The sequence below is a fragment of the Lottia gigantea genome, assembly GCF_000327385.1.
Source record: "Lottia gigantea unplaced genomic scaffold LOTGIsca_107, whole genome shotgun sequence".
In the NCBI taxonomy this organism is placed as follows: Eukaryota; Metazoa; Mollusca; class Gastropoda; family Lottiidae; genus Lottia; species Lottia gigantea.
This window is the reverse complement of record NW_008706931.1, coordinates 165,979-188,315: the sequence shown is the minus strand read 5'-3', so window position 1 is coordinate 188,315 and position 22,337 is coordinate 165,979. Positions and strand designations below refer to the sequence as shown.

The window sequence follows — 22,337 nt, the reverse complement described above, 5'->3', positions numbered from 1 at the left end:
GGTTATCAGGCTACTGGATCTCAGTCATTTGGCTCTTCTTCAAATATGACAAATCCACAAACTCCATTCCAACTCACTCAAGTAAGTTCTTATGATCCAGGATACCCTCAAAGATTGCAAATGTCCAACTTTTCTGAAGGTGTACAAAGGAGTCAACAAGATTCAAGAACTTCAAGCCCAGCTTTATCAGACACTGGTAGTATTTCTCAAAATGTCAATCAACTTCCCCAAAATCCAAGTCAAGGGTATAAACCTCAACAAGGTTACAATCAACCTGCTGTTCCCTACGGCCAGAATGCAAGTTACCATTCTCAAAACCAGCAAATGGTGCAGGGAGACCAGAAACCAAAACAGGCTATGAACCAATCCTATCCAACAGGCACTGGTATGCCATTACAGACACAATTTGGGGGTCAGTTACCCCATCAAAATATCCAGGGCCAGATGCCTGGTCAAAGTTTTACTCAGCAACCCTGCCATTCTGGACAGTATCCTCAAAACCAACAACAGACTTTACCCGGAGGTCCATCTGGACAATATCTTCAGAATCAACAACAGAATGTACCAGGAGGTCCATCTGGACAATATCCTCAAAACAAGCAACAGAACTTACCAGGAGGTCCATCTAGGCAATATCCTCAGAACCAGCAACACAATTTACCAGGAGGGCCACCTGGGCAGTATTCTCAGAACCCGCAACAAAATTTACCAGGAGGTCCGTCTGGGCAGTTTGCTCAGAACAAGCAACAGAATATACCTGGGGGTCCAACTGGACAATATCCTCGGAGCCCACAACAGAATTTACCAGGAACTCCATCTGGGCAGTTTGCCCAGAACAAGCAACAGGATTTACCAGGAGTGCCATCTGGACAGTACCCTCAGAACAAACAACAAAATATACCAGAAGGTCCATCTGGACAGTTTCTTCAGAACCAGCAACAGAATTTACCTGGAGGTCCATCCTCTTATCAACGTGGACAAAACCTTCAACAACCTTCTCCAGCAGCTTCCCCAAGACCACAGTATCCACCTGTATCTAATACACAGTACAATCAAAACATTGGTTATGCTGATACATCTTTTGAAGGAGCTACACAGCGTCAACCAGTACCCCAAAATATTGCAGGATATCAATCTTCTGGGGTACAGCAGATATCACCTGCACATCAGTACAAAATGGAACAACCAAATTATTCTTACCAGAATTCACAACAGCCAACACAACCTGTCTATTCTAATCAGACTTCAGCTGGTCAAGCTTTTGGTAACTCCCAAACACAATACCCTTACCAACAGCCCCAAAACATAAGCCCACACCATCAAAGTCAGCAGTTGCCTCATATGTCACAGCCCTATCGTACCCCCATGATGAAACATGCTCCAAATCCTCAACAGACAAATCCAAACCAGTCTAACAGTCAGTACACAACCACCCAACAAGTATCACAGAATCAAAATTACACTGGACAAGAACAACCGGCAAGAATAGTGCCTTTTTCAACACAGAATATTTATGATAGGACATCAACCCAACAGCCTGGTCAGAGGTTCCAGAATCAGCAAACCCCACAGTTGTATGCATCAATGCAACAACCTGCAACTGCAGCCCAATCATTACCAGCTTCCCAAGGCTTTCATCAGAAGCCAGGGCAGTTGGGGCAATCATATCCTAACATACCACATTCTAGTCAAGCAATGGGTTTGAATCAATCTGGGCTGTCAGCTCAGCAATACACTAGTCAGAATATTCCAAATACTGGTTCCAGAGGACAAAACTGGATGCCACTTGCTACACAATCGGGAATGGTACCAACATCAACAGCATATCAGTCTAATCAACCAGTGAATCCAACTCTGTACCAGAATCAGTTCATTCCTAGACCTCAAGGTTCTGGCCCATCAAGCCAATCCCAACAGAATCAAACCCTTGGTCAAAGTCAGTACCCAAGATTTCCAACAAATCAGCCCAGTGGAGTACTTCCATCTGGTAGTCAATCAACTTACCAACAGCAGTTTATTCCACCAGTAGGATCAAGAATGCCTCCCCCAACAGCAAAGTTACCTGTTCTTCAGCAACCGCTTCAACCGCTTTCTCCAGCTCCTTCACCTGCTCCATCTCCAGTCCCAGTGATGCCCAATACTCCAAGATTTACAACGCCTATTCCTCAGATTCCAGAAGGAGCAGTAGATCAAACCAAACTGCCATTGTCTCCACAGGAACCTTTACCTAGTCCAGCGGCCTCTCAAATCAATGTGGCTGCTAGTGCAAGTAGTTCTGTTGGGTTGGCTAGGCAGAGTTCTTCTCTCGATGAAATTCTGTCTTCAAGTCCAGATAGTGTTAAACAAGCAGCCATTCCAGATCCAGTGATAGCACCCAAGGTTTTAACAGCCCAAGAGAAGCAACAGCAAAAAGAAGAAGCAATGAAAAACAGAGGGATTCCAGAGTCCAAAGATCCCTATTCTTCCCAAGCTGCTCTGAGTAAGCTGGTGATGGATGTGGAGAGGTTTGGGAAGAGAGTTGATGAATTATCATCCAGTAATGCTTGTGCTCTTTCACATGTTGATACAATATGGAGGGTAAGTGTTTTATTCTTTGCAAACTTCATCTTTCCTCCTTATTTCAGTCAACCCAACTGTAAATGGGTACAGATAATCCAGGAAAGACCAGCAGGTTGACAGGATCCTTGTGAAACTAAGTTATCCTTATCTTTATCTGTGGTGAGTGATGCAAATCTCATCAGAAAATATGAAAAAGATCGTTTCAGTGAAATTCTAATCCTGATTTGGCATGTCTTTTAAAATCCCATTCTCTCTCCAGGAATTAATGGATTTTCAAGAACAAGAGTCTAAGAAGCACTCTATAGCAATAGCTAGATGTTATCCCATGAAAAATAGAGACCAAGATATCATGCCTTGTAAGTTAAAACTTGATACTAGTATCTATGAGTAATGGGAAGACCTCAATATACCCAGTAGCAGACTGGGGTTCAGGCAAGTGAATGTGGTCCAGGGGCTTAGAGTGGTCAGTGTTTACTGTACATGTAATTATAGAATGCTCAACCCTATATGATGTTAATATCTCAAATAATGTTTTAGGTCCTTTGCTATAGCTTTGTCATATAATGCTTTGTTTTAATAGAATTGCAAGATCTACAGATGTCTGACTGAAAATGATGCAAATGGATGATATCAGTGTTTACAGAAAGTTAAGAAAACCACTTTACAATTCCTTTAAGGATGAGCTGGTTGAAATTTTCATTGATAATAAATAACATATCATTTTAGCATAATTTATGCTGTTGTTATCCATGTGAACTATGGTTGTATTGTAATTCTGTAATATTCTATTTATAGATGATGCTACAAGAGTAATGTTATCAACAGTAAAAGATGATTATATTAATGCTAGTTGGATTAACGTGAGTTTTTCGTTGGTAAAAAATCGGGGCCTGATGGCTCATTGAATTAATAACTAGCTCATTTACTTGAATGTCTGGGGTTCAATCCCAGCATAGGTGGAGACCTTTTATTTTTTTTGTCGGTCATGGTATAAATGTCTAGTAGAGGTCCCATGTTAACAAACATTGATGAATGTGTGTACAATTACAAAAGGAGAAAGAATTTTAGCACAATTCTTCCGCTGTCAGTAAATGTTCGTGTAAAATGTTAACTGTTTGAACATGAACCTGAAAAAAATTCTTGAAAAAGAAATTTATGTGATGATTCACCATATAATGAAATAATTTTTCAGGACCTAGCTCCATCTTGTCCTAAATTTATTACAACCCAGACACCATTACCAGTAACTACCACTGATTTCTGGGCTATGGTGTATGAACAAGGAACAGAAGTGGTTGTCATGATAACAAGTGAATATGAAACTGGAAAGGTCAGTTTAAATTCTTTTTATTGCAGCCCAAATCTTTTGTATTGTATATGTAATACAAAGCCAGAATTTGATAGTTTGCCTATCAACATTTCATTGAAAGTGGTTATAAAAAAAATATGTAATTGAAATTACGAAATCACAGGCTGAGGAGCAAATAGAACACATCAAAATAGTATCCAACATTTTGGGTATGCTGTTTCAAATCATCGTTTCAAATGTTCTGTGATTGAGAGAAATTAAGGTGCATTCATTTGAAAGTTCATGATCAACCACTTTCTGAGAATAAAAATCTTTACCTCTCTATATGTTATAGAAATATCCAATTTACTGGCCAACAGAAAAGGGCAAGGCAATGGAACATGGACAGATAATATTAAACTTACAAAGTGTGAAATATAAAGGATTATGGACTGAAAGAATTGTATATATGTTACATACTGAGGTAGGATATTTAACACGGGCATGTTTACATAATGTAGATTGTATTTAACATAGGAAGGTTGTTGGTCAAGGTATAAATCACTTCTCTTGAGAGAACATAACATTAGTTAAGTTATGCACAAAAAGTATACAAATTTCATATTCACTGTGCAATATACAAAAGAGGTAAAGCAGGTATCTAAATATAGAATAGGGAACACCACACTTAAGTAGATTCAAGGTTTTGATTGGATGAAAATTAAAATTTTTGAGCAATCGATTTTTGCCAAATACTCTTTGGCTTTTGGCACACAACTTCAGTAAACCAAAAATGCATATGGCGGAATATTTTTGGCAGAACAATTAGATGGCAAGTAAGTGGAAAGGATTTGCATTGACAAGAGGGGGTGTCAGTTGTGTGAACAAAATACAAGAAGACCGGTAAAAGCTTGAAAATAAATTGTAAACCAGTACATTTTGTATTTATATGTAAAAAATAAAGGAATCTGAGACATATGATGTGTCATCAATATTAAGATACATTTAAAGAATCATGTGTCCCCTCAAATTTTTTTTGTAATTTTTTTAAAGCGCCATTTTGATATGATTAAAATTTGATGATGTAATAAATATTCATGATTCAATATTTCAGACTAAACAAGGACGTACTATAGTACATTTATTATATAAACATTGGCCAGTCAGGTGAGTTTTAGTACCTTAGGACATTTTTACCAGGGTCCCATGTCTAGAGTTGCTATATTGGAAAGTTAACTATTATTTCCAAAAAACTGCCTTAATGAAGATTGCTTCTCTGAAACACATCCTTGCACAATTTGTATATTTGTATTTAATAAGCATTTAATTTATAATTTTGAACAATGTACAGTTTCGTAAAATTATTGTACAATATTTTAGGTGGAATATTTATGTAAAATTGTATATTTCAGTGGTTTCCCAGATGATGTGTCACATATAGTAAAATTTATTAACGAAACTCATACATTTTATAAACAACAACGCAGTTTAATGAAACCTGTTATAGTGCATTGTGGGTATGTATCTATTTTTGACATGCTTACTTTCAATAAATAGAAGCCGAAGCAAATCTATGCTAGCGTTGTCTCAATTCATTACGATATTTGATTGATTATCAAATTTCTCAAATTTTGACATGCTTCATGACAACTCGAATAATTTGTATTTAGTCTATTTGGTTTTCTAGATTTATAATGTGTATCAGGGACACTAATAGCATCAATTTGCTCCATTCCAATTTCACGCAGACGTTTGTGGTTTTTACTATTCCACTAAAACTAAGTGTTAAATGTTGTTTATTTTTATAGTAATGGTATTGGACGAAGTGGTACGTTTCTACTCATATATACCGGTATGCAGGAGATATTACATGGAAACGGTGTAATAGATATACCAATACTGACCAAACGTATGCTTAGTAAACGTAAAAACTGCATTCAAAACCCAGAACAACTTAGATTTGCTTATGAGGCTCTGTTATATTTTGCCGAAGATTTCCTCAAAAGAAGTGAGTTTTTTGTGCTTTGTTGATTTAGTCCCTTGTAAAGTTGGTCAGAATGTTGGAAACTTTACAAGTCTTTTGTTTGGTAATGTAGAAATTGATTAATGCTGTAGATTGGTATAGATAATCTAGAAAAAATCAATGAGGTTTGGTAAAAGAACTAGCTGGTAGAAAGTATCCTTTTGAACCTTTTGAAGTTGTAAGTTTTGTAAGAAATTTACCTGGAACAAGTTGGTAGAGTGGATAGTTGTATCTTTCTATCTAACTTAATTCATGTACCTCAAGTCTCAAATATTGTTAGGTTGTTTCCAAACCAGCTGTATTGATGATGATTTTATATCTGAAACGTGTCATGCTTTAATTGAGTTCTTGGCAATGAGGCTTTTACAACATAAGATTTGGTACAGAAAGGAGTGAAATTTCTTATATGAAGTATGGTTCTTTTTAACATTTCAGGAAATATTTTAGTGCAAAATCCTCATTATTCCAAACAGAAACCTAAACCTCCTGCTACACACAGCCAGCCTGCAGACGACATTGTACTTGGCTCAGTTAATTTACAAACAATTCAACAAAATGTTGGTCGTTTAGGAGAGAAACACGAAAAATCCTCTATTCAAGGCCAAACAACTATCACTGACTCTCCAACAAAAGGAGACAACTTGTCAAGTCTGCCAGATCTTATTCAGCAGCAATCAAAAACAGACAATGTGATTGGAGGAAACAGTTTGATTCAAACAAACCTTGATAATATTTCTCAAGATAATGGATCACCCAGTCCCCAAAATAGAAGTCGATCTGGTTCCAGCTCATCTATTCTGAGTTCTGGATCTTTAAGTTCTGTTAATTCAAAATCCTCTCCACAACATTCCTGTAAAGTGGAAGCTAAATCTTCACCTTTAGCAGACTTGCAAAACCCCAACACTTTCACTCTGGATTCTAATGATAAAGGCAGAAAACGCATCACAAAAGCAAGTTTTTCAAGTACAAAGAAGACATCAATAAAAGACAATTTGGATACATCAGATCCTCTAAGTAGTTTAGATCCACTGTGGAGCATACAAAAGGATAAGAAGTAAATATACGTAGAACAAAAAGTTAAGCACCACTAACTTTAATTCAGTATATTCTGGGCAATATTCATTGCTAAACAATGGTTCAAAATCTGGTGGTACTTAACTTTTTGTTCTAGGTATATATGAACATTTTGACAACTATAGGGCCTCTGCTTGTGTAATGTATCCACACAAATTATAGAATTTTAAAGCTAGCATCCCAAAAAAAGAATTTGCAAGTGACCTTTTTCAATGGAACTCCATAGGAAAAGCCAGGCCTGGAATGCTGGACTAGATTTTCTAACTCACTCATCCACTTATACTTTTTGGAAACAAGGATGAACCTTTGACATACAGATAAGCAAACTAGTGTTTAACTCATTGGGCCAAATAAATCAAAAGTAGTAATAGTACAGTAGTATAGTATAGTATATTAGTAGAAAATGTAAATATGCTATATAGATTCTAAATCAACTTCCACCAATATTTCAGTCCTAATCCGATATTATCTTTAATCTTTTAATCGTGAGTTTTTAGTTTCTTATGCTCTGTGTTCCAAGTGTATTCTTGTAAAAGGCATTATTGTATATAACATTAAAATAATATATCTCTATATCTATTACTCTACAATTACTAAACATTGAGCACTCTCTTAACAATACAACTTGTTTGTTATTATTAATTATATTATGTGTAATATTTTACAATATCGAATATATTCATCTCAACATTTTATATATCAGCTTTCTGTAACACTTTTCAGACTCAAAATGTGACATCTAGCTCTACAGTTATGAAAATAGCTCAGGGCAATTTTGACAAAGAACTTCAGGACCAAAGACAATTCTTGAGGATGGGCTGTAGCACAATTGCTTAGAGTGTTGGAATCTTTACATGCAGTCAAACATATGGTAGTCATGTGTTCTAATCTCAGTTTACGTATAAAAGTTGACCCAGCTGTAAATGAGACCAGAAAAGATCAAGGAGAACTGCATGTCACAAATTTATGAAGTAAAACTGAAATTAAGCTCATAAAATATTAAAATATTTAGATGACTCTGTCCCTTTAATTTCCTGATAATTTTGTGCAATTAATAATGTGTGTTTATATATATATATATATACGTTATGTTAATGAAATCAATTTAATTTTGACTTCTTGATAATGACTTCTTATAACTTCATTCAATATTTATTCCTTTTAATTATTCACGTAATATGTAAATACAATATCTTCAATAAAACTGTACCAAATGTATTTTGGAGCAAAGATATTAATACACATCCACTTGTTAGTGTTTTGATATCTCTTCAAGTTCATTTTTATACATATTTTGCTGGCTTGGTTAAAAATACAATACAGAATGTAAGATTATATACAGGCATTATAAGTGAAAGCGTTTAATATTCATAATTGTGTTTAATATTTGTCAAAGTGTGTGTGTTTTGTTTGACTATTGACATCTTGGGCTGTGACTTGCTGATACATATCTTACAAATCTGAACTCTTGCCCTAGCTTTTTTATTCTGTCCTTGATAAGTTTTGTGCATCTTCAGAATCGTATTACCAACTATGTGTAATACCTTGATATCATTAGGCTCTTTTCTTGTTGATAGTTATAGTAGCCGACAAGCTTTAAAAAAATATATAATTTATGTGAAAATTTTAGCCCATCCATTGCCTTGTTGAAAAATTTAACTTCTTTCTCTAAGTCAAGACAGATGAGAACTAGTAGAATTTTAGTGCAGCCTTGTTTACAGTCTTTCTGTCGAGGGCTTTGATAGGCTGTATTCGCAAACGTACAATCCAATCATAACGCTGCATTTCCAAACTTCCTGAATAAAAGAAAAGTGCCTGGTGATGTCAAAGTATAATATGAAGTTCATAATACCTTGACATTGTAAAGATGGACTATAAAAGGCTTTTGTAAAAATTGACAAGTTTAAACTATTGAATATAACACTTGTTTTTACCAAAATAGAGTGTTTCAGTGAGTAAGTTTACTTTATTAATATTGTAATGAGTTTTATTGTGAACACTCTTAGATTATTGTGTATTGATGTTATTGTGTTGCTGTAAGTCTGTGATATGTTCTGATGTATTATTGTAGAAGATATAATTATTATTATATTAAAATCATTTTGTTAAATTGTCATTTTTATGATCCACACCAATTTTTGACAATTCTCAAGGCTCGAACTACACATTGTTCTGTGGGGGTTTCTTTTTTGGTGTTGAGGATGATTCCTCAAGATATAAATCACACAGATTTCGATGTTCATCCATGCTTTATACATATAACTCATATCTCTGTGGACTTATCTTACGACAGACAGGCGTAAGGGCAAGCAAGTCTCTTTGATTCTAATGAAAGTAACTCTTGTCAAGAAGGGTCTTAATCAGACCACAATATCACAATGTAGGCAAATCCCACATTAAAATACAAATATGATGATCTATCCCAGCACACGGTCTCCAATTTGTGGGTTTTAAGGGCATTAGATATGGTCGGGATGATGGGGTCTCTCCTCCTGGGAAATTTTCTTATTTAGGAAGGAGGAGAATATATCTACGCAACTGATCTAGATTGATCACCCACCAACAGGGAGCAGGAGGTGGGTTCAATCAATAATTAAAAATATTAAAGACACATCTGAAAGATAAAGGTTTTATTCAGAGTATGAAAATAGTTCTTTGGTTTTATGACATCACAAGACGTGTGGATTCTAAACATCAAAAAATATAAATTATTCACACAAATTTTATAAAAATGCTGAAAATACGAAATATGTTCCAAAAATTTGATTTAGATTTACGATTGTCACCAATTCTTTTTTTTTAAGGCACAGTTTTTATAGCGGGATATTTTTAAAATGGATTTTGACACACAGAAAGTTTTTTTTTACTGTTGACTGGCGAGATGGTGTTAGAAAGTTAGATTTTACAAATGCTTGTAATTAGAAAAAAAATCATACTTGAAAAATTTTTCACTGACCAATAAGAATACGAATTTAAAGTTTTCCCTTAAAATTTCTTTTTTTAAAGTTTAAATTTGTGTTTACAAAATATGTTAACAGTCTACAGCACTGGAAAAGTTTTTAGCAGACAAAATTCTGTTACTTGTGCACATCTTTACTAAATATGTCATGATTTCATGCATTTGCAAAATCTGATTCTTTCTAGGCACCAACAGATATTGGTATATAAGAACGGGTAGTAAAACTTAAACTAGCATCAACCAACCCAGGTATAAACCCAGGTGGCTCTTCACAACAACAAGACTGATACTGACCATTGAGTGGTATACTATTGCCGTGGTCAGAATTGGCACGTAGGGAAAGACTGGCAGACAGACTAGCAGATGACAGTGGTCCTGGGACATTCTCGAAACTTTTCTGCGACTGTTGCATTTTACATTTTGAACATGTAATATGATTAGTTGACAATTTAGCAGCACTATTTCCTATTCCACATGATCGTTTATCACTTGAAGTAGACTTGTTGAGATTATTCGAAAGTTCTTTTCCTTGAGTATTCGAGCAATAGTTATCCGAAACAGCAAAGACGAATTTAACAAGGTTTTCCTTTAGTGTCATCACAGCTAACAGTTTTTGGAGAAGAGTTTCAAGAAGATTGTTGTCATGGGAGATCAACTGATGTAGAGAATCTACATGGTAGTCCTGGTCGAAATGTGACATATTTGGAGCAACTTCCTGAGGTGACAGATTGGTGACTGATACCATAGGTTTTGGTAGAACAGGACCAGTAACTGGATGAAACTGTGTAACAGAGGACTGTGACAGTAACACTGTACCAACTATTGTAAGAGTTGAAGACACTTGTAAGGCTGTTATAGTTGATGCAACAACAACCAAAACTCCAGCTAGGTATGCTGTTGAACTAATGAAAACAACCTACAAATACAAATGACATTGAGTTAAACAAGGTAAGGTAAGGTGTGATCTGGTCTGGTGACCTTGAAAAAGTCATATTTCCTCATAATTCTAGTGGAACAACTGTAGATGTGTACTGGTAGTCCAGGAAAGATCAATGCAAATGAGATCATTAAATATGGCTATTTAAGAGAAAACATACCTGTAACCAAGATGTGCCAATTTTACTCCACAATTCATCATAATCAGGATTCCTCATCAATACAGATAGATCTGTATACGAAAACCATCCTCTATCTATAGCTTGTTGTAATGCTATCCTGAAAATTATACAAATTGGTTTGTTTTTTCGCAACATTCCACAAAAATTCAAATTAATTTGTTCATTTGCATCCTTATTGCCTTAGAATGAATTCGAGTCCATATAAATGTAAGGTTTGGAAATTTTACATTTGCACCCACATTTCAGACTGAAAATTTCCCTCTATAAAATGATATTCACAAATAATGATCCACTGTACTATTAGGATGTTGTAAATCAAATTCAAACTGAAATGATTTATAGCCAAAGTAACAAACGCCAAGATCCTTCAAGAATTGTGCCTTCTAGAGTGTACTTGGAAATTATCATTTACCTCTGTTCTATTTTATTCACGAGATGAAAGAATTCTTCTCGTTTAACAAATAGCTGCCAATCCTACAAAATAGCAATTATTCATATATATATATTTACAAAATGATGGAAACACTTCTGAACTCTTATATATCAGCATTGGCTAAATGCTAAAAGTGGACACTTTTTTTTTCGAGAGCTAGAGTAAGACTTTAAGTAATTAAGATGATATTTTTCGCCTTGCTCCCTCCCACCCACTACTTAATCACATAAATGTTTTTTCATATGATTTAACTATTACTTACAATAGCCTGAAGAAATTGCTGTTCTAAATTGTTGATTTCTGAGATCTCTAAATCTGCTGCCTCGGCCCATTCATCATTAAACACTTCCTCTTCAACACCATCATCATAAATAAACTTACTAGCCATCATCTAAAAAAAATATTGTATATTGTTTGATTAAGTTCACAAGACAGTTTGTTAGAACGTTGGAATCTATACATGACGTCATTTGCTTGGTTACATCAAACAAATGGTGATCATGGGTTATCTCTAATCTTCCAGCAATTTTATCAGACTGTAGTGATAAAAAGGAAATAACCACTGATATGATATAAATATTGGAACTGAATCATATGGTTATTCTTCGAGCCTCCTACCACTTTTCATTATGAAATACTCCCTCATTTATGATTATGTACTTTAGTGGTTCGTTTTTTTAAAACATTCAATTTCATGACATTTTTACTCACCATACTAATCAGAAATAAATCAGATGAAGACATGTGATCTAAGTAAGCAGGATTTTTATGGCGGAGTCGTTTAGCATATATCATACTCATCATAACAGAACATGGAGATGCACGAGTTCGGCTAAAAATAAAACAAATTCTCATCATAACATATAATCAAATGCTTATAATGATATATAATGAATCATACACTTAGCCAGGCCAGCCGTCCTATTTTTCTGCACCTGATAAAACTAATGAAGATATGCAGTGCGTAATAAATTACCAGGACAGCATCATTAGCCTGGACTCTCTTTTTTTATTCTAAACTGTACATGGTTCTGGATTGAAGAAGGTCACAGTCACTAGAGAAAATTTTCGTTTCTTTACCTGGTAACAGATGATGCCAAGATACGATCAACACGACCAAATTTCCGGGGTGCAACATCTTGGAAATAGTCTACAGCAATATCTGAAATTAGATAGAAAGGTTATCATGGTAATCATTCAAAAAACCATTCAATTTTTTTTTTTAGCAAACTTGACTATCAAGTTGCAGTATGATTAAAAAATTTACTGAGTGTCTCTAGCCTAACAAAAGGCCAATGGCTGAATTGTTGTACTATGTGAATATCTGATAATGTCATTAATGGTTCAGCCTTGTTTACACACCAAATCTTAAGACAAATTTGGCTTTTAACCTATTGAAAATCCCAGAAAACTTGCGTTCTAAAAATGAAATTTAACATTTGAAGTCTTGATTATTTCACATCATAGGACCTGGTAGGAACAGAGATGTTGGTCTACATCATACCTGTTAAGGGAAGTGGTGGGCTTATATCTTCATCATCATCATAATCATCATCTGTAATGTCATCTTCATCAACTTCACCACAGTAAAGTGTCTTACTAAACCTTGATCTCATTTTAAAAGCAGACGTCTACAAAAATCAAAAGAGCTCAAATGTGGTTACTCTTCCTTAAATTCATCTTTGACTGAAACTTCCATTTAACACTAGCATAAGTTCTAACAATAGATAAGTACATATACCTTAGCAGGCTTGTTATATGATCAAGTTATATCATATTATAAGCTTAACCGTAACATCATACACCTATAGTTATTATAGGCTTAGGTTCGGTGGCTTACAGTAGGCCTACTTGTTCAAGTTATTTGATACTTTCAATTATTTTAACTCATACTCTTGTTGCTTAGGAAACAGTCAACATTTAGACATAGCTAGGCTAGGTACAGTGGTGTAACCTATTTTCGTGGATATAAGGATTCAACACCGAATTTCGTCAAAGTTAAAAAAAGGAAAAAAATTTTTTATGTCTTAGATGTTTCCTCAGATATTCTACAAAATAATAGAAATTGGTCTATTTCGATTTTCTTAATGAATCCTTCAGTTTGACCCATATTTCATGAGCAACCAACTCGGGAACTGCGGCAGAATGCGTCACCTATTTTCATGTACAATGTTTGATCTATAAATAAGCCTAGAAAAACACGTTGTATGGATACCGGGTGGTATAATTAACTTCTCTTAGTATTTATCTTTAATATCAATTCATTATAACCAGTGACAATTCCTTCAAAGAACCACGGCTTAAAAAAAAAATAGTGACTGACAAAATTGGATACGTAGCGTGATTTATTGCTAAAATTCACTGAAACAACATAGGAATATGGTCCACTTTGCGTTCCATAGAAATTTTCTGCTGACACGGAATCCGCTAGTTGATCACGTGACTTCATTCGTTGGATTATATTCTACCAGGCGACACTTGGAATTCCGATTACCGCTCGGGATTATAATGAAATTCGGCCGATAAAAAATGATGACGTTTGGTAATAAGTGAAATCCGCCATTTTGTATTTGTCAAAGTATACAGTAATACATGTTACCTTGCTTGAAATTACTGGATTCATTCTACTAGCTGACATTGTACAGAAAACCCATTTTTATTAAAATAAACTAATGCGGAGGTCGAGCAAGGTCGCTCATGTAAATTATTAATCATTTCCGAAAATCCACGAATACTAGGTTTCCACGAAATTAGGTTACTTGACTGTACTACCCTGAAGGAAATTTGGGCTAAGTAAATAAGTATGGTAGTGCAGAAAATAAAATTTCAAAGTGATATCTTATGTTCAGTTTGATTTTGAGAGTTGAATACTATCAAATTGAATCATTGCAAAAGTGAAATGTTTGTACACAACATTCTAGGATTACTCATTCTATATAAACTGAAAGATTAGTCACGTGATCCGCACATACGCCTGTCTTATCATGAAAGGAATTTTTGGCGCTTCTGGAACAAAATATTTTACCTCATAAAAGGTTTCTCCGGATAGCTTATCTGGATCCGGTGGCATATCCCAAAGAGGCAACATGTTTGCTGTAATCAAAATTAAAATCAAGACTGTTCTTTCAAGGTAAAACGAAATAAACTACTATTTCTTCAAGAGTGTGAAATCTGTCAAGCGAGCTCCGCCATACTGTTTCTCGTGAATTATCGCGAGACTTAGGTGTGGTGTGCAGAAAAATGGCGACGAACCTTGAAGTTTTTAAGATGAAAATAATGTAGACATGAATTAAAGACAATATCGAGAAGTTAAGTCAATCAAAATGGCTGATATTGATATTGATGCATCTCAACTTCCTGATGACGTTCGTGAAAAGCTTGCAGAACTAGATTTAGAACTCTCAGAAGGTATGGTATCAGACAGATCTTTTCATAAATTTCCTTTATTTTGTTATTCCATTATTTTTGGGCCTAGAAGATCACTGTTGACACAACAAAAGAATCTTCTGCAAGTCCATTGTAATATTTCACATGTTGATGTATTTTAATAATAGCCTGCATAATAGCTTTAGAGTTCTTAATGTGATTTATTTATTAGGAATTATCAAGTCAAGCCTTATTCACCAATCAAGCACTGACTCATTTCAAATTTAAATTGACTCTATTATTGTCAAAAGTAGGATGAACTTTTATCATAAATATAGACTTATCCTTTTAAAAGCTTGACCATGGATGTGTGAGAGCAATGTTGAATTGACTTTAAAGGCATGAAATATCTGAGGAAAATCTGAGAAACTCTGATCTTATAATAAAAGTTTCAGACAGATTATTTTGACTGCTATTCCCCGAGGAGAGGATCAGAGAGAATTGTTCCATTTTCACTGAGGATTATGCAAGCAGATCTACATGGTATAATCTTATTTTTTTAATGTGTCCTTCAAAATGCTAGGCTGGTATCAAACAATTATGGTTTTTCTGGAGATTTTAAGAATATTCGGTTGGACGTATTTTTTTCTGTTAACTTACAAAAAAACGGAATCAAAGTTATTTAAAGACTATCAGTACCCGGTAGTACTTTTAGTCTGATAATCCATTTCTCTTAAGAATAATGAAAACAATTCAAAAACTTTTCTTTTACTTTGCTCAGACAATACAGTCATGTACCAGTATGTATTTATATCTTTTTGACCCTCTCAAAATAAGATGTTGGAACTTGTAGATGGTTGCTGAGTTTCTCAAATTAAATAAATATTTTTGGATGATAAATCACTATGCCTTGTCACTATGCCAGTCTACATTTGTTTTGGATGTTACAAAGATGAAAACAGCTGGTTTGCAACTGTTGTTATTGTGTATGGTTATTTGACTGTATTGTATAGATTTTGATGGGAAAGATCATATGTCAAATTTGTTTTTTTTAGTACCGTATATAAGCTTAGTCTAAGTATGTCAGTATTGTCAGTACTATTTTGAAACTGATATTCAAATGAAATTGTCAAAGATTAGATTTACCAATGAATGTGCAAAGACAGTAGGATTTAATAACTATCATTTTCATGACATAAACATATATCCTGCTCTCTAACTGACAGAGCTGCAGCTATCCAACAAACTGTGTTAGTGAACAAGACTAATGATATAGTCTATCCTGTTTATCAACCTACGTTGTATTGAACTAAGAGATTAGGAAGAGAGGGTCAAACCCAGCCCTCATTAACATTGACAAAAACATCAGGTTTGAATGTAAACATGACCAGAATGAATCAGACTGAGATAGAAAAGGAAATGGTGAAGGCCAATAGTTTTTTCTTAGTGGTTGTTTACTTTTTCTTTTCAAAGTTTGAAAAATTTAGAAAGCGAAGTTCTCTAAAACTTCATTCTTGAGATCTTAACTTTAGATGTTTTTAGTGTTCCAGTTACTTATTGGGGGTCACACAAAAATATTTTTTGAGATAAATTACCCAGCTGAAAAAATTGCAAAGTAACATCACTTAGGCCTAATTCGTGAAAACCTGACCTAATCCATTCAGGAGAGTAGACTTACCCTTTTGAAGCCTCTTCATGAAATTGAATATGCACCAAGTTGACACATGGAAAGTTAGTATGGTATTTGCTTTTGAAATACCTTATAATGAATTGGCCAACCTGCTGCTTGAAGATGATGATAATGGAAGTGTTTTTTGATTGATTAAGCATTTGGAAAACTCAAAAACAATGAATTCTTTGATTTAATTGGGCTGATTTTTAATTAGCAATGTTTGGTTGGTGTGAGTAATTGTTGTTGATCTATGAACTAGAAAGGAAATGGAGGTGTTGTGTTATGACTCACTGGTCAGTTAAAATTCATGTTATATTATGTGAGATATTTCAGTGATAAATGACATGTGTTACATATTGTTTACATGACTAAGTATTTGTTTATTTAACTTACTATGATGTCTTATAATGCACAGTTGTAATGCAAACATAATGGTATATTTACTCAAAGCAAGTCTGGTTTGCATGGAACTGACTATTGAAGGAAGAGAACAAACATTAGTATATGGTGAAATTAGATATATGCAGTGGTGTTCTATTTCTTAAATGGGGACAGGGGCAGAAAAGAGGCCCCCCTTTTTCCAAATCTTGTTACAAATTAAAGGAAACTACATCTTAGAAGAATGAACATAAATTTCAAGGTCTTAAACTTGGTCCACAAGTGTTCATCAGTTGAACTTACCAGGTGAAAAGACTAATTAATAGAATCTCTAAATAAGACTGAATAATTATTGAAACACACTTCTAAGCATGTTTCAAAATTACTTAGTGTTATGAATTTATTGAATTTAGGGATTCTGTTTTATAGTTTTGACACCACTGATGAACAAAGACTCGTTTTGGCCAAGTTTCAAAATTAAAATTTGTTGGTCATCCTAAGAGGTACTTTACCTTTAGAATATTAGGGAAAGAGTTGCATGTGTACCCCCTTGACAATTCTGTGGAAATGCCCCCTTCCTCCACATTAGATATTTGTTAGATAAGTATGGGATTACATTAAGATAAACTGTTTGATGATAAGAGTATAAATATTTGTATTAGAGACTGATGGAGTAACAGTATGATAACTGTGTCTATCTGTCTGTCTGTTATTCTTATCTTGATATATACCATTGGTATTAAATCTTATAATAAGTTGTTGTAATAATGTCTTAATAACAATGAAATTTTGAGACTTTCCTCAAAATGAAAAAAATTGACCATATTTTTCCAAATTTATATCAAAATATTTGTTTGTTTCTTAGAAGGATATCATGTCATATAAGCTTACTACAGACCTTACCTATTTTTCTCTAAACTTTGTCACAAGTGTGCTATTTCTCAATGACAAAAAAAAACACTCTGAGAACAAAAGTGGATTGACACCAAAAACTTGTCTTTTGCATGGTATTATTTATTTTTCTTGGGACATAGTTAAAATCTACCAGTGGCAATATGGAATTAGTTAAAATCTACCAGTGGCAATATGGAATTTGTTAAAATTTACCAGTGGCAATATGGAATTAGGAAATTTGAATATGTACAATGAAAAAACATATGATTAAGAGTCATACTTGACTTCATAAAAACAGTACCACCTTTTTTCTATGACCTATTCATATCTAAATTTGGAAAAAATTAATGGTTAAAAAACCTGCAATAAATGATAAACTTTTGTTTGCTGAAATAAACTTCCTTTTTTCTTTTAATTTACATGTTACTTACATATATTTTGTTTTTTAGCCTATTGTTAGATTAGATAAGACCTATTCTCAAATATTTCACAAGTGTGCTATTTCTCAATGACAAAAAAAAAACACTCATAGTGTTTCACAAGCCAGCCTTTTAAATAGCTGTAGATAATGCAAGAAATTTAAAGTCGGTTGAGATATTGAGGTGCACAAATACATCTACACAGACTATCTGTAAAATCAAGAGAATGTGTCCCAAGTTGCCTCATCTGAAAGTTTTAACTTAAAATATCTTTAAATAATCCTTTTAATAAATTTTAGAAGGCCAAACTCATTTACAGGGTTATTTTCACTTACATTTTAAAGAAAAATTTTGCATTAAATTTAGAACTTTTAAAAAACATTTATTCAGTGATATTGACTTTGAATTTTAATTTTCCTGGATAATAACTTATCAAGTCAAAAATATTAGAGTGTTAGCTTTTTGGTACTTACAACATTTGCATGAATTAAGGTTCAAAATGTATATTGACATACCATATTCGGCTTAAAGACATAATTTCCTTTAGTGTTAAAAGCTCTTGTAAACATTCCATTAAAGATTGTTGGGTAGAGTGAAAAATTATCATTAGTCTTAAGGTCTAGCTGAATTTCAGCTATTCTTTTACTCTTCTGTATATTACTTGAAAAACTGATTAAGCTCTATTACAGCTATCTATAGACATCTGATATTTACTTTACCAGCTGATAAAGCTCAATTTCAGTTATCTAAATATTTCCGTTAATAGCTGTTATATCTCAATTTCAGCTATGTATTGTCGTTCAATTTCAGATATCTATATAGTCGTCTGAATAAATACTTGACCAACTCGTATTCGTATATGCATCACTTTTCAGTTTTCACAAATGAAATTTTACATCTAAGTTCCAAAAAATAATGTGAAATTGACAATTGTAATCAGGAAGTGAAAACTGTTGCCACTTCCAGCTTAGAAACATTCTCACATTAAGTTTTTTTTAAATGTCGTGACATGTTCCCCATGTCAAGGCTTCAATTAACACCAGAATTAGGGAAGGACATTTGAAATTTCATATATTAAATATTTTTTCATCCATTTCATACCAGACAAAAATGTACGGCTCAAATTAGTTTGTATCAGTCATTTTCGGAAATTTACAGGACAATCTTCTTGTCTGTACACTTATTTCAAGCCTTTCCCTTTGTTTAATAATACCAAGCACATAGAATTGTTACTTATTTGCTACTGAATTTTATGTCTTGAAAGCCCACATGGAGTATATCCCCCCATGATCTCATTTGTATTAAGGATATTAAAAGGGATGACCTTAATCTAGGAGTGAGAAATTTCACATATGAGCGATTTATTGTCATCTTGCTCAGTAGTGTGTAAAAAAATGATTCATACTATGTTTTTTTTACTAAATTAAAGGGGCATTCCGCCTTTTTTGCAAAACATTTTCATTATCAAAAACGTCATGATTATATTATATCATTATACCTGAAAATATTTTTAAAGTATGCCATTTATATCTATTCTATCTACTTGATCAAACTACATTTGTTATAAAAGGGTTGATATAAAAACAGAGTACTAAATGTTGATTAAGCAGTTTTTCTGTTTTCTGACAGCTTGTTAAAAGCATAACGAACTTTAAAAGGTTACGTACTCTTTTACGCAAAGTTTTGGCACTAAAAAATTAATGACTGGATTTTTGGTTTACAGTTGTTACAAATTTGAGCAAAAAATGTTTTCGACCAACAAAAAAAGCCGAATGTCCCTTTAAACCTAACCAAGAAAATAATGATTTAATGAATCATTATCATCAGGATCATTATTGCAAGTTTAAGTGATTGTAGAGGTGTACGTTTTTGATGTGAATCTAGGCCAGTAATTGCTTCTTTTTGCATCGTTCTTAATTACTGCATATGACATCACCAGTGCAAAAGCTTCTAATAAAATGATAATGGAAATGCAAGATAACCAGAAATATGACTGACAATTTGAATCGTAAAAATGGATGAGCTCCTATCTGTTTCCCCGATGCACAAAAATGTTTAAAAAACTTGAATTATTGGCTATGCAGTGAAACTTTTCCTATAAAAACTTATAATCTTTAGAAGAGTGTCTTCAAAGTTTAGTAGATTTTCTTAAGTTCTTTCCCCACTAAATAAACAACATTTTAATGGGTAGATTACTGGTTGATTGTAGTATGGTATATATGATGTATTACTTATTTTTATTATGATAGAGTATGCTGGTTACATCTAAATTTAGTCAATGTGAATAATAATTATAATTAGAGTTATTTAGATTGATGAGATTTTACACTCTTCTTAAAACGGACATTCTGTGTTGCCCTTTGGCTACCAGTTTGGTCATTCAGTAGGCTACAATTTTTGTATACAAGAAGGACTGATTTTAGAAGAGTTCCACAGAAAAGTGCTGAGAACAGTGTCTGTTTAAATTAAAGAACTGTTCTTAGACCATCTGTATTAACTGCAATGGACACATTGTGCAAGTTGACTAACATAACAAAAAAAAGGTTAAGGGAGCAAATAAGTAATTATATATTGTAATGTTTGTTTACGTTGTTGACAGACTAGTTCAAAGAGTTTTAATAAGCTTATGAAATTAAATTTTAAGAAAGAATTGTAATAAGATGAAGTATTAGTGTAAGGTATATGAATAAGTATTAAAATTAAAGTATAAGAAAGGTGTGTAATTAAATAAGGATGTAATATGAGTGTATGGTATATGATGAGGATTGTCAATAAACATGTTTGTAGAGTTAACTTTGTCAGGTAACATCTAGGTAAACCTGTTAAACATGTTCCCTATCAATTATAACATTTTATCTCTTACATATTACCTTGTCTCTTACATCCAACTCTTTCTTTCCTGAAAATTTTGATATGGTAAAATTCATACAGTTTATAGTGTAACAGTCAGTTACAGCAAGTTTTGAATGTCAATTGCTTGGTTTTGTCCGTGATGTTGGTTGGCTAGTGAAAGTCTGGTGAACTGGAATAAGGTTTTCATTTTTTCTAGTTGACCCAGCAGTGAATATGCACGGATAATCTGGGAAAGATCGATGCCAAGAGGTTTGACTGAGGACGAGTTGTAGACACGATACTATATTGGATTTGACTTCATAAGCCTGACTAATTTGTGTGTGATGAATGATGAAGTTTTTTTTAAAATCTCATTTTAACTATCCATAACACTTTTCATTATTAGATCCCTACAACCAAAAATAAACAGTGAAATGTTAAAATATTGTCATTTTCAGGGTTTCAGTTTAGGACCAATTGTGGATTTTGTACAATCCTTTAGTCTAAAAGTTCTATGGTTTTTGGTTGTCCTGGCACAAAGGTACCTAAACACCATGCAATGACTGATTACATCTCATTAGAAATTTTACCCTTTACAGTCAGTTACTAAATTTTATGTGATAGTGCATTGATGATAATCTTTCTAATTGTAGGTGATATAACACAAAAAGGATATGAGAAAAAACGCTCCAGACTTCTTACACCCTATGCTAAACAGCAAGCACATGGTTAGTATTGTCATTTTGATTTAGTACATGATGTTTATATAATGGCCATTGAAAACTCCATGAGTGTTGAATTTAATTCATATCTGAGAACATGTTTATTCTTCACAAATACACAATCAGAATGATAACTATAGTAGCTATAAGTTTTCCTATACTTTACTTTGGATTTCAATTTGATGGAACTCTACTGAAGTTTTTACTTTCAGTTATGATTTTAATACATTAGGCCTAGCTAACAAAGTTACAACTTATGAGACACATATTATTATGTGGTAGTTTTCCTTTCTGGCTTTCCAAACAAAAAAGTTTGGAATGACTAGCTGGAAATCTGTACAGTCCAGTCAACAAGGTGAAATTCCTTTGCAGTAAGTGATTTCTTGATGGTCTTATAATATGGTTGATTTTTTGCAGGAGCAGGGCCAAGTGCTCCAAGTCCATCAACTGCTGCCCAGAGACGAGCACAACGTCGTTTAACACGAGAAGATAATAGATACCATTCAGGTTGGTTACTGCTTCACTGTAATCTAGTCAAAAATGTTCTTTATAGAGTTATCTCCCTTCATTTACAATTCTTCAAATTTAAACTGGTCTAGC

At 33.6% G+C, this 22,337-nt stretch overlaps 4 protein-coding genes across 4 annotated transcripts in view; 3 read left to right on the top strand and 1 right to left on the bottom strand.

The window, feature by feature from the left end:
• Positions 1–120: 120 nt before the first annotated feature.
• On the top strand, positions 121–1,653 carry LOTGIDRAFT_136528 (hypothetical protein; the record flags this gene model as incomplete). Its single annotated transcript, XM_009046798.1, has 1 exon — positions 121–1,653. A coding segment is annotated over one exon (1,533 nt), but the record flags the coding sequence as incomplete, so codon positions are not given.
• A 1,135-nt stretch (positions 1,654–2,788) lies between these two features.
• LOTGIDRAFT_136495 (hypothetical protein) lies at positions 2,789–5,878 on the top strand (the record flags this gene model as incomplete). The annotated part of the gene is made up of 7 exons (XM_009046797.1): positions 2,789–2,915; positions 3,355–3,419; positions 3,752–3,889; positions 4,203–4,331; positions 4,962–5,014; positions 5,260–5,364; positions 5,656–5,878. 7 exons carry the CDS (start codon positions 2,789–2,791, stop codon positions 5,876–5,878), a joined length of 840 nt encoding a protein of 279 aa, XP_009045045.1.
• Positions 5,879–11,701: 5,823 nt separating this feature from the next.
• On the bottom strand, positions 11,702–12,623 carry LOTGIDRAFT_136530 (hypothetical protein; the record flags this gene model as incomplete). The annotated part of the gene is made up of 3 exons (XM_009046796.1): positions 11,702–11,845; positions 12,166–12,286; positions 12,535–12,623. Coding segments are annotated over 3 exons (354 nt in total), but the record flags the coding sequence as incomplete, so codon positions are not given.
• A 2,154-nt stretch (positions 12,624–14,777) lies between these two features.
• Positions 14,778–22,337, top strand: part of LOTGIDRAFT_237433 (hypothetical protein) — a gene marked incomplete at its 5' end in the record, with an annotated part of 38,506 nt that continues 30,946 nt past the window's right edge. The window contains 3 exons of the mRNA XM_009046795.1: positions 14,778–14,862; positions 21,669–21,743; positions 22,155–22,244. Coding sequence (XP_009045043.1) covers positions 14,778–14,862; positions 21,669–21,743; positions 22,155–22,244 — 250 coding nt within the window. The remainder of the gene's footprint in view (positions 14,863–21,668; positions 21,744–22,154; positions 22,245–22,337) is intronic.